We start from the raw sequence: 13,445 nt of genomic DNA on the forward strand, positions 1-13,445 counted from the left end.
TTGGTTTAATTAAAAAAAAAACTTTACATAATTTTAAAGTAATTAAAGAGTAAAGCTTAAAATTGGCTTTTGTGTTTCTTCTCCAACAGACAGCTGGAAATGATCCGTATTGTTTTGTGGAGTTTCATGAGCATCGTCACGCAGCTGCAGCACTAGCTGCTATGAATGGACGGAAGATAATGGGTAAGGTAAGCTGCCATAATTAAAGAAGGTGACTTGCATTGAAGAAGTTTAAGTTACATATGATTCTGTTTCCTTTTTAGAATATTTATATTCATATTATAGTAAAATGTCAGTCACATTTAATATTGGAAAGGTGAGATAAAGCTTTTAGAGGCAGAGGCCTGTGTTTATGTTAGTTTTCCCCATGGTAAAAACTAAAGTATTTTAATTACTCAAGCTTGAATGAAATATCTAGGAATAATGGGTGCTACTAGAGAAGAATAAAAGGGGGGAAATTATTGGTGCTTTAGGAAGGAAAGATTAATTGACTATTAACAGAGACATATATAAAGATTAGGATTTCTTGGGGCCAGCAAGTAGTGTGGAGGTTAAGGTGCCAGATCCCACATGGCCAGCTTCACAGTTCGAGTTCCAGACCTAGTGTCACTGACATGTGTGCATGCGTGTCCAAAATCCTGAGAGGAGAATGGCGAATAAGGGATTGCAATATGGCTATTTCCCATTGGATGATTTCTCACTTTTCCTTTCTCTGTCTCTGGCAAACACCTTATACAAAAACTTTTTTAAAAAGCAGGGGTCAGGGGTGTTGGGGGAGCAGCACATGGTGTAGCGGTTATGTGGATTCCTGCATGGCTGACCACAGTTGGGATCCCAGACCCAGTGGTTTGAAACTCAGAGCAGGCTTGTATGCATGCCTGAGATGCCAGCAGAAGAAGGGAAGAGAGTGGATTGCAGTGTGGCCATCCCCCATGGGGATTGATTTCTCACTTTCCCTCTCACTGGCTCTGGCTCTGGCTCTGGCCATGAGCTCTAAGGCAAAAACCTCTTAAAAGAAAATAAAAGTTAGGATTTGTCAACATCATTGTTTGCTCCGGTGTATTAAAACTTTGACCAGAACTAGTGTCCTCTTGATTGTTTCATCTCAAGAATTCCTGTGTGTTTATAAATACATACCTGATTTTGGGCTTTATTTTTTGGAGTATAAATGTAGAAAAAAATTTTTTTTTAGGAAGTCAAAGTGAATTGGGCTACAACCCCCAGCAGTCAAAAGAAAGATACAAGCAGTAAGTATATTTTATAGTCTTTGAACGTTTGTTTTTATTATACTTAGTAGTTTTATTGTAAAGCATATAAACATACTTGTTTGCAGTAATGTTTTGATCGTTATCCTAAGATATGATTTAATATGTTTGTGTTAATAAATTTAAGAACAAATCTAATCTTTGTCATCAGGTAGTACCGTTGTCAGCACACAGCGTTCACAAGGTAATTGTATCTTCTTAAACATAAAATGAAATCTCTTGGAAAGGGTATTCACTAACCACCTGAAGTTTTTTTGTTGATATTGGGGGGAGGGGGAGGGGGGAGTTAGTATTTCTATTTGTCTCTGGAAATATTTTCCCCCTTCTTCCCAGTGTTGACAAAGTGTCACTCATCCACTACTTTGTTACTAGTTCAAGCTCCTCTGACCCCCTTGGCAACAGTCAATGCCTTAGAAATACTTAGAACCACCTAAAGGGCAAGACACCCTGCTTCCTTGAGGTTACCATCAGGGGTTCATACCCAGATCTTCGAATTGCTTTAATTGCTCCTGAAACTGTTTTCCAAAGAGCAACCCAGTACATTGCTAAGTCCAACCAAATAGGGGTAACTTTTCTTTTAAAATATACTTTGTCAGAATTGATGTAATTTGTCCATTTTATAGTGTTGGTCTAATAATTTTGCATTTTTAAAAGTGTTTTTGTTTTTTGAGAATTATCTTTTTATTTTTTTTAAACTTCAGATATGGGATGATTATTTCTTTCCAGTGCTTTTTTAATGGTTCTGATATAAAGTGAAGGGATTACTGTTTTCATTCTGTTGCCTTCAGTCTTAGTTCACTTGCACATGGATTCACATAAACTGAATGGTGTAATGTCTGGGCAACCAAAACTGTTGGCTTTTGAGAAAACTGTCAAATACTTTAACATCAAACTGTTGCAATGCAAGGTATTTCTTTGATTGTTCTTCACAAAATATGGTTAAACCAAGTATATCATGTATCTAGCTTCAGTAAATTGTCTTAACTGAGGCAACTCTAGTCTACATAATTCACAAGACCACTATTTTATTTTAATTTGTATAGCCTTAATATAGTGGTAACCTGAATAAAAGTAAATAATTGCTGTTAGAACAGTAACTAAGTTATTAATTATTTTGCAGAACTGAAACTTGCTATATATTATTTGCTTTTTTTTAGACCAGTATATAATTGACTGCAAATAGAAATATACCTGTCAGTTTCCAGTTAGATATATCAGTCTTTTTAAAGGAGAATTTGCCTGAATTGTTACTTTGATTCATTATATTTAAAATTGATAGGCTTTGTATAGATATAGGATAGTGTTTTATTTATATACTTCATTATAGCACGTAAGTCATTTTAAGAATACTTTAATAGAATTTAATATTTTTTAAATTCTAAAGTTCTATTTTTCTTTTCACTTCCCCTTCCATCTCCTTGTAAGATCATTTCCATGTCTTTGTTGGTGATCTCAGCCCAGAAATTACAACTGAAGATATAAAAGCTGCTTTTGCACCATTTGGAAGAATATCGTAAGTAACAGAAGATAAATAAATGCTTCTTATTAGAAATAATCATATGGAGAAGTCATTTGAAAACAATTCTATTGAGAATTTTGTACATAAATTTTAACACTTGAATGTCATGTTATTATATTGTATAGAGCTTATTCAAGAAGTTACCAGCATAGATTGTTTTCCCATAGTCGCTTATATATTTGGTCTTCAATTATCTTAACAATTACTTTTCCATTAACGTTAACTTTTAAGAGAAAAATCTATCATAGTACATATTATAGTTTCTTATATAGGTGCTTTGTTTGCTTGGTGATAATCTCTAGTAAGCTTGTACTGTCTATGGCTTAAAGAGTTTAAATCCATTGGCACTTCTGCGATACCATGCATTTTGGTGTATTTTAACAAAAAGCCTTATTAATCCATTCTAAAAAGGCAGTTATTAAATATTATTTCCTACATACTTACTCTCTTTTTACTTTGTGGACAGTATTGTGTTATGGTATTTTGTGAAGCTCTGTCTTGTTTGCATTTGTTATTAATCATACATTTTAGGCCCCTTTTTGGGCCTAAATATCTCACTGAAGGTAGCATTCATCATAGAACTTTAATATTTTGAAAAGCATGCAAGATTAGAGTAATAGCAAGTTGTTTATAGTATTTTTGTAGGAGTAATTGTTGAATTTAGAAAATAATTTTTAGGGTTTCTGGTTACTTTATTATTATTCTAGCTAGAGGTATAGTAAAGAAAGAAATGTGAGCTGTGGTTTGTTTTGAACAGACCAACAGCAGAAATGAGGTGAGGGGACAGCAAAGTAAATGCCGGTAGTATTGGTGAGGCATTTGGAGAATTTTCATAAGAAGAGTTGTAATCCATTGGTAAAGGAATAACAATGCATAGTGGCCAACTTCAAAGGCATTCATAAGATTACAGTTTTTAAAAGGACTTAGTATTAACAGTTTTCTTTGTAAGAACTGTTTAGGAAAATAACTGAAGTTTTCATTTCTTGATTGTTCCTCTAAATCTGTTTTAGGGATTTGATTATGTGAGCTTGCTGTCTTGCTTTCAAGTATCTAGGTTTGGAGGGTCTTAACCTTTGGCCTGTAAAGAACTCTATAAATTTCTATATGTGATATTTTGGGAGTTTGGGGGAGGTTTTTTGGAGAGTTTTTTTGTTTTTGTTTTTGTTTGTTTGTTTGTTTTTGAGAAGTTTTTGCTATAGGGCACATGCGCTCTCCAGAAAGACAGAGGGAGACAGAGAGACAGAAAGCGAGAAATCATCCCCCTAGAAGGGATGGCCATGCCACAATCCCTTCTCCTCCTTTTTCCTCTCAGGATCTTGGGCATGCACGCACACACGCCCAGCGTGAGTTTAAGCCACGGGGTCCGGTATTCAAACCATGGTGAACTACATGGTAGCCCAGCGACGTAGCCATTACGCCAACTGCTGGTCCCTCTATGTGATATTTAGTGTGTTTTCATTTTGATGTGGAGACTGTAAATTTCATCTTATTTTCAAGAGTAATCACAGAGCCATGCGGTTAAGAGCCTGAACTAGATCTTTGCTGCTTCTTCCTCAGACAGCCCTTTCAAAAAGAATTAAGAGTTGAATATATTTCGGGTCAGCCAGTTTGTGGTGGTTAAGGTGCTCAATTCCCACTTGGCCAACCATAGTTTGAGAACCAGACCCAGTGGCTTAAAAATCAAACCTAGCGTGTGTGTACTCAGAATCCCAATAGGAGAATAGAGGAGAAGGGATTGCTGAGTGACCATCTCCCCTGGTGGGTGATTCCTCACTTCCCCTCTCTGTCTCTCTCTGGTTAGTACACACGCCTTATAACAAAAACCTAAAAAGTTAAATAAATAAATAAATAAATATATAGGTCAACATTTCCTGAAACTTTAAAAAAAAATCTTTTTCTAACATCATGAACAGATTAAATAGCTGTTTTACTAAATGTGTTTATTTTGATTGAAATAGTAAAAACACAGGAATTTAGTTTGATATTAGACAAAGATTGTTTAACTGGTGTGAGTTTGAGTTAAATCACTTTTGAGTGTTAACAGTCATGACTTTTTTTTGTTTGTTTGAAATTTGCTATAGGGCATGTGCAGTCACCAGAGAGAGAGAGAGAGAGAGCGAGTTGCGGTCCAGGGGTCAGCCATGTGGGAGTCCGGCGCCTTAACTACCATAACACCTGCTGGCCCAGCAGTGTCATGACTTTTTAATCATGTATCAATAATTTCTTTTAATTAAATATGTTAGTATCATATTTTACTCTGTAGGATTTAATGGTCTCACAGTTATACACACACACACACACACACACACACACACACACACACTCATGGGTCCTTGGGAAAGTCATGATGCATTTTTTGCATAGAAAAATACATCCTGATTTTCCCAGTGACCAAATATATGTGGTTTTTTTCTTAGTAAGGCCTTTAATTTTCCAGTTGAGGTAAAATATATTGTTGATTTTTAAGCTATAAATGATTAGCTTTCCTAAATTAAAAAAATTTGTTTGACTGTTGATAGACTATTTTTCTGATTTTTTTTGTTATTAAAGGAGATAAGTTGATAACCATATGTCAGAGGGTTCTCATGAAAGTCAGATAATTTCTATAGAATACCTATAGGAATATTTGATTTGTAGAAAGTGTATAATAAACAGCAGTCTGTTAAGATAGTTAATGTTAAAATATAGTACTTTTCCTAGTTTACTCAGTTTAAACTTTTCTTGTTCCTTAAGTGTAGGATAGTGTAGAAAATGTTGATCTAGAAATAAATCAGCTACCAAGTTAAATGCATGTGTACCATACAAACAATTTAATAAGTAGTTTTACATTTTTAAAAGTGACTTGCATTAATTTTCCCTTTTCACTACTGCCTTTTTGTCATTCTAACCCTAAATACTTAATAAGTCACTCCTAAACTGATCTAAAATATGCTTATGTATACTTTAATATAAAATGACATTGCATGGCTTTCTGACTTGGGTTTTTGTTATGAAAGTGCCTGTTTTGTTCATGTGTCCTGAGAGAACAAGCATTGTGACATACCTGGCTAACTTAAAAGCAGATTGCCTGTGAAGCACAATTTGAGTCCAATTTTTTGAGGTATGGAGTTTTAGCTATCATGGCTGGGTTTTTACTCAATCTCAAATAATAGGGCTCTGATTATTTTGCAGAGTGTCTCAGAAGAATGGACAGAATTGCCCTGGCTAACTACAAGCTACGGTTCACAGTGGATAAATGTTGGCGTGCTTTTTTACTTTCTGACTTTTAAAAATTTTGCTTTTATATCTTGTAGTTTCCAATCAATCTTATATGAATGCTATGATAAAATTCCATATAAAATCTTTTCTTGTATGGTTTAAAGTGTGTCTAGTATTTTTACTCAATAATTTAACATTTATGAAAATAGTAAGTTTTCAAATTTTACCCTAGTCCAAAAGGGGGTATGGATTGAGAAATTGAAATAATTTAATTAGTTTAAACAGTATACAACTTCTTCATTCTTTTAGTTTCCAGTTTTGTGTTTTAATTGTTAGGTAGAATGTACTGTCAAAAAGGAAATTACAAATTGCATGGTTAAAGAAAGCCATTCATCTAATGTGCCTGTGAACCTTGTAAGTGGTTAATTCATGCGAATACCTACTTTCACCATGCTCAATATTTAAAAGTTTTAAATACATTTTGAATTGGGTGGCAGTTTCTGTACAACCTACAGAACCTATATTTAAGAAGTTACTGATTTGCATGTCTGCAAAATTAAGCCTCATTTACAAATACATGATAAATTTTATAGACTAAAGGGTAAATTTATTAAAGGTTCACTTTAATAAAGGTGAAACATGAAAATGAGTTGTGTATGACATTCTTATTTTATATCCAGAGGACAGTTTGCAAATCTAATTTTCTGTTATTTCTGATTTCAGAGATGCCCGAGTGGTAAAAGACATGGCAACAGGAAAGTCTAAAGGATATGGCTTTGTCTCCTTTTTCAACAAATGGGTGAGCTCAATCAGAAGTGCATGTGTAGTGCTTTCAAAGTAAAGAATGGAAACACTCAGATTGATTTTATTATTAATCTTTTTCATGTGCTATTTATTCATTTGACTGATAATTAGCATGCTTGCTAGAAGATAGCTTCTTTCTCTCTCATCATTTATGCAACATTTATTTAGTGCCTGGTACATGCAATGTTACTGATTAAATGTTTTTGGAATGTAGAAAGAAAACTTGTTTAAATTATTAACGAAAGACAGATGTTGAAAATCTCATTTATAGGGACCAGCAGATAGCATAATGGTTACATTGCAGGATTCCCATGTAGTTGGCCACAATTCAAATCCCAGAACCAGGTGTTGTGGTGGTTGGGGGCACTGGACTCCCACATGGCCGACTGTGGTTTGAGTCCCAGACCCAGAGGCTTGCTTTCTCACTTTACTTCTCTCCTCTCTGTGCTTCTCTGGCCAAGTTTAAAGAAAGAAAGAGAGAGAGAGAAAGAGAAAGGAAGGAAGAAAGTTAAATAAAGCAATTCTTACTTTTTTTTTTTTTTGAGAGGTTTTCGCTATAGGGCACGTGCGCTCGCCAGACGGACAGATAGAGACATAGATACAGAAAGCAAGAAATCACCCTCAGAGGGGATGGTCACGCCGCAATCCCTTCTCCTCCATTCTCCTCTCGGGATCTTGGGCATGCACGCACATGCGCCCGGCGTGAGTTTTAAGCCACCTGGTCCGGGACACGAACCGCGGTCGACTACGTGGGAGTCCAGTGGCATACATTTCGCTAACGGCTGGTTCCCAAAAAAAACAATTCTTTAAAAAAAAAAAAAAAAAATTCCTGACTGACAGCTTGAAAATCACACCAGGTGCATGTGCGTGCATGCCCAAAATCCTGAGAGCAGAATGGAGGAGAAGGGATTCAGCATGGCAACCCGCCTTGGGACATGATTTCTTGCTTTCTGTCTCTCTGGCAAACACATGTCTTCTATTGCAAAAATCTCTCTCAAAAAAAAAAAAAAAAGAAAGAAAGAAAGAAAAGAAAAATCTAATTTATGGATTTTTTTTTTTTGAGAGGTTTTTGCTATAGGGCGTGTGCGCTCACCAGAAAGACAGAGAGACAGAGAGATAGAAAGCGAGAAATCAGCCCCCAGGGGATGGCCACGCCACAATCCCTTCTCCATTCTCCTCTCGGGATCTTGGGCATGCACGCACACGCACCTGGCATGAGTTTTAAGCCACCGGGTCTGGGACTTGGACCACAGTCGGCTACGTGGGAGTTCAGCAACATAGCCATTATGCTAACTGCTGATCTCTCATTTATGGATTTAATTCATTCTCTCTCTCTTATATATTCCTATGGTAATTAAAAGGTAGCTCATAAAATTCTCCGATGTATGGGAAACTTACTGAGTTGTCAAGAAAGTCTTGACACATTTTTGCATAGAAAAACATATTGTGACTTTCCCACAACCTTATTCAGGAGTCTTTATAAAGTTTATGGGGTCCAGCGGGTGACATGGTGGTTAAGGACGCTGGACTCCCACATGACCCGACTGTGGTTCTAATCCCGAACCTGGTGGCTTGCTTTCTCACATTCCCTCTCTCTCTCTCATTCACGCTCTGTTCCCTCTGGTCAAATTAAAATAAATAAATAAAGTTAAGTAAAAATAATTTTTCTAAGAATTATCTTTATTTATTTATTTTATTTTAATTAGACCAGAGAGCAACAAAGACAGAGAGAGAGAAAGTGAGAAAGCAAGCCACCAGACTCAGGACTTGAACCGCAGTCAGCCATGTGAGGGTGCAGTACCCTTAACCACCATACCTCCTACCAGCCCCAAACTGTCATTTTTTAAATTTAATTAATTAATTTATTTATTTATTTTCTTGCTTGCTTGCTTGCTACAGGGCATTTGCTCTCACTAGAGAAAGAGAAAGTGAGAAAGTAAGCTGCCAGGTCCAGGACAGGAACCACAGATAGCCATGTGAGAGTCCTGCACTTCAACCATCATGCCACTTCCTTTGTTTTAGATTGAATTAATGTCAATCTCATTCCAAACTATGAACTTTTTACTAACCAGACATTTTCTGTTATTGCTTGCAGCCATCTACCCAAATTTTACTATTCAAAACATGTTTATATGGATTGCTAGTCCAGGCAAAGGAACATAAAATGTGTTGCAATTGTATCTTAGTGGTTTTCACAGTAACATAACACCTAGATTGTTTAAATGTGTTTTGTTGGGGGCCGGTGGCAGTGTGGTGAAGGCATTGGACTCCCCACATACGGCTGACTGTGGTTTAAGTCCGAGACCTGGTGGCTTGCTTTCTGTCTCTCTCTCTCTGTCTATATCTGATCAAATTGAAGAATAATAACAATACATCAAATTACATGAATAATTCTCTTTTTTGTTTGTTTGTTTTAGCTAGAGATTTTTTTGGGGGGGGAGAGGTTTTTGCTATAGGGCACGTGTACTCACCAGAAGGACAGAGAGAGACAGAGACAGAAAGCGAGAAGTCACTACCTTCAGGGGGGATGCCCACGCTGCAATCCCTTCTCCTCCATTCTCCTTTCAGGATCTTGGGCACACATACACATGTGCCCAGCTTGAGTTTAAGCCACCGGGTCCAGGACTCAAACCATGGTCGACTACACGGGAGTCCAGCAACATAGCCATTATGCCAATTGCTGATCCCAGACAGAGATTTTTGCTATAGGGTTCGTGCACTCTCCAGAGAGAGATAGAGAGACAGAAAGTGAGAACTCACCCCCCACCCCCCAGGGAGGATGACCATACCACAATCCCCTCTCCTCTATTCTCCTCTCAGGTTTTCGGCATGCGCACAGCATGATTTTTAAGCTGCCAGATCTGGCACTCGAACTGTGGTTGACTACATGGAAGTCCAGCAACGTAACCAGTACACCGGTCGCAAATAATTGTTTCAATAAGAGAATGTGTTAGGAAGTATAGCTATGGTCTTTTCCACGTGAAGTGAAAATGTCTTCTAAGAAACTAGCAAAACCTGTAAAGAAAGTGGGTAAGCTTAAGAGATGGGAAAGAAGACTATATTAGAAGGAAAATTGGAAACAATAAAGCATATCAATAAGTGAAAAGATACAAATTCATGGGACCAGCAGTTGGCACAGTGGTAAGGTGCTGGACTCCCACATAACTGACTGTCGCTCAAGTCGTGAACATGGCGGCTTGAAAATCCCACGATGCCTGTGTGTGCATGCTCAAAATCCCAGGAAGAAGAAAGGATTATGGCATGATCATCCTCCCAGGGAATGACTTCTCACATTGCCTCTCTCTCCAGAGAGCTCATGTACCCTATGACAAAAACTTTAAAAAAAAAAGATACAAGCTCAATCACATTACATGTCCCATCCAGCAGTTATAAGACCCAAAGATATGAGAGTAGAGAGGCTAAGTGTAGATACCAGATACTGTAAGCGGGGGTACTGGATCGTAGAGAGGGTGTGGTAGAGGGTCACTGTGAGGTACAAAGGGAAGAAACATTTTATAGTCCCAAAAACCCACAAAATTCTGTTGATAAAAAATACATTGCATATACCATGATGGGGACTTTATGTAAATTGTGAAATTAATCTGTAAATAGTTGTGAAATAATTAGGTTAAGGTAAAAAAGGGTGTGAAAAATAATTTGTATAATGAATGTTCAAAGTATTGTACTTTTGATACACAATTATGAATAAAATTTCTTCACCGGGGAGTGGGGAAGAAAATGAGTAATCAGTGTCTCCTGCTATACCAGTGAACTAACTTGTGAACGTGATGAGGCTATGATGTCCAATTCACCGATTTACATGTATTCATACGTATTTGATTTTTATGGTATATACAGAGTATTTTAGACTTTTCAAAATACTTTAGCCCAAATGGTATAGAAATAAACTATTTCAACAGAAAAAAAATTAATATTGAATGCATGTTTAGTATGAACCAGAGTCATATAGCAAAGGATGTTTGGATGGCCTCTGGAGTTAACCAGAGAAGAATGCAAATCCTGACAACCATCATTTGATAGGGGTAACTTTGAGGTAATTTAATCTTCCCAAGTTTACATTTCCTCTTTTACAAAATTTGTGATATGCAATTGGCTCTGGTGTCTATTGCACTTACCCCCAGTTCTCTTGCCTTGCTGCCTGTACTACACATGCTAGAAAAACCTCTGTACCAGTTGAACTTAGGGTCCTACTCCATACTACTGAGTGTTGCTGGGGCAAAACTGTCCAACTGGCAGTATTTAATGGTCACACGCTTTAGCTGAATATGCGTTACTGTCTTCACAAAAATTATTTCTTGAGTATGTTTGATTTCCCTTTTGTTGTGATACATATTTCATTTCCCCTAACCCCCAGCCCCATCTCATCTTCCTCCATCACCCTAAACTATCTTATCTCATGCTTCATTGAGATAAAAAAGAGGCTATCATATAACTATCATTCTCTCCTCTTTAACCACCAAACTACGTAAAATTCTCAGCTTCCCCTTTTCTCTTATTATAGTAGAAGAAAGGTTTTTCCTGTCAAGTATCACATCACTTAACATTGCAGTCCCACCTTTCTTTGCCTTTTTGAGGAATGTGATTCTATGCTGCTAATACTTTTTTTTAAACAGCTTTATTAAGGTATAGATCATATACCTTAAAATTCACTCATTTAGGGACCAGCAGATGGTGTAATGGTTATGTCACTGGACTCCCATGTAGTCAACTGGAGTTCAAGTCCCAGACCCAGCAGCTTAAGCCTCACGCAGGCACATGTATGTGCATGCCCAAAATGCTGAGAGGAGAATGGAATAGGGATTGCTGCATGACCATCCCCCTCCCGGGGGCTGATGGGCTGATTTTTCACTGTCTCTCTGTCTCTTCAGTGAGCACACATACCCCATAGCAAAAATCTCTCTTAAAAAAAAATCCACTCATTTAGAGAGCCAGTGGTTGAGGGCGCTGGACTCCTACATGGCCCACCACCGTTCAAGTCCAGGACCTGACAGCTTGCACTCTTACTTATGGATGTTGTGTTGTTGGGTGTAGTGTTTTTTAAATGTTGATAAGATTTTGTTGACTGATAATGTTATTTTTTTTTTTTTTTTTTTTTTTTTTTTTTTGTGAGAGAGCTTTGCTATAAGTCACATTCACTCACAAGAGAGGTAAAGAGAGGAAGTGAGAAATCATCCCCTGGGAGACAGCCATACCGCAATCCCTTCTCCAATCTCCTCTCAGGACTTTGGGCATGCACGCACACACACCTGGCATGAGATTCAAGCCACCCAGTTCGGGACTCAAACCAGCACCTTAACCACCACATTACATGCTGGCCCTAAAATAATTCTTTAATTTAAAAAATGCACTCATCTAAAGTATACAGTTCAGTGGTTTGGGGGAACTCATAGTCATGTAGCTGTCACCATAATCAATTTTAGAATATTTTCATTATCACCATAAGGAAATTACATGCTTTTAGCAGTCACTGTCCTTTTCCTTCCCTGACCCTGTCCCCATCCCTGATCAAGTTTTTAATCATTATTTATTTAATATTATTTGTTACTATTATTTTTTCATTTGACCAGAGAGACACAGAAAGAGAAAGTGAGAAAGCAATTCACCATGTTCAGGACTTGAACCATGGTCGACCATGTGGGAGTCCAGCGTCTCAACCACCACACCACCTGCCAGCCCCCCAAGCAACTATTAGTCTGCTTTTTGTTTTTATAGATTTACTATATGAAATCATATAGTATTGTGCTATTCTCATCCCTACTGTCTTGTTCTATGACTGTCCCGCTCTATGGAAGAACCCTTCTGTGCTGCTTCCTAGCTTGTGGTGGTTGGTGGCCAGGGATCCTTCTATTTCTTTGAATTGTAGCTGTATCACTCCAGTTTTTACCTTCATCTGTACCTGGCCATCTCCCTCTATGTGTCTACATCATCTTTTCCTCTTCTTACAAGGACATGAGTCATATTGGATTTGAGGCCCACACAATCCATTATGATCTCATTCTAACTAATTAGATGTGCAGAAATCCTATTTCCCAATAAGGTCACATTCACAGGTACCACGGATTGGAGAGACACAGTTCGACCCATAACATTAGTTTGACATCTCACGGAGTTCAAATTGATTAGTGGTAAACAAAAGTTGTTTCTTTTTAAGAATGTGAATTTCCTGAGACCAACAGATGGCTTAATGGTTACTTGTTGGACTCCCGTGTAGCCAACTGCGGTTCAAGTCCTGGAGCTGGCAACTTAAACTTATTAACAAATGGTCATTTAGATGTCTCCCAGACATTTCAGATAGAGCTCTTTGTTTCCTATACCTGTTCTCCTCCAACCTCCCAGTCTTTCTTCCCAGATCACCCCAGATCAGTAAATGTTTGGTTTGTTGTTGTTGTTTTTGGGAGGGAGAGGTTTTTGCTATAGGGCATGTAGGCTTGCCAGAAAGACAACAGAGAGACAAAAAGTGAGAAATCACTGCCTGGTGGACGGCCACGCCTCAGTCCCTTCTCCATTCTCTTCTTGGGATCTTGGGCATGCACACACACACACACACACACACACACACACTCCCAGCGCGATCAGTAAATGTTAACGCTGTCCTTACAACTTATTTTTTTCTTTCCTTTTTTTTTTTTTTTTTTTTT

At 37.6% G+C, this 13,445-nt stretch overlaps 1 protein-coding gene across 4 annotated transcripts in view; it reads left to right on the forward strand.

Moving 5' to 3' along the window:
- The window catches only part of TIA1 (TIA1 cytotoxic granule associated RNA binding protein), a 51,760-nt gene that overhangs the window by 22,627 nt on the left and 15,688 nt on the right, over window positions 1–13,445 (forward strand). The window contains exons 1-5 of one of the 4 annotated variants that reach the window (XM_027772978.1): window positions 70–188; window positions 1,193–1,247; window positions 1,417–1,449; window positions 2,691–2,778; window positions 6,706–6,781. In XM_027772978.1, the coding sequence (XP_027628779.1) occupies window positions 162–188; window positions 1,193–1,247; window positions 1,417–1,449; window positions 2,691–2,778; window positions 6,706–6,781 (279 nt within the window). In that variant the 5' untranslated portion in view covers window positions 70–161. Of the gene's footprint in view, window positions 1–69; window positions 189–1,192; window positions 1,248–1,416; window positions 1,450–2,053; window positions 2,173–2,690; window positions 2,779–6,705; window positions 6,782–13,445 lie in introns of those variants that run through there. The other 3 variants (XM_027772979.1, XM_027772980.1, XM_006151275.3) reach the window with 3 other exon arrangements.

The sequence above is a fragment of the Tupaia chinensis genome, unplaced genomic scaffold, assembly GCF_000334495.1.
Source record: "Tupaia chinensis unplaced genomic scaffold, TupChi_1.0 Scaffold000316_1, whole genome shotgun sequence".
Taxonomy (NCBI): domain Eukaryota; kingdom Metazoa; phylum Chordata; class Mammalia; order Scandentia; family Tupaiidae; genus Tupaia; species Tupaia belangeri.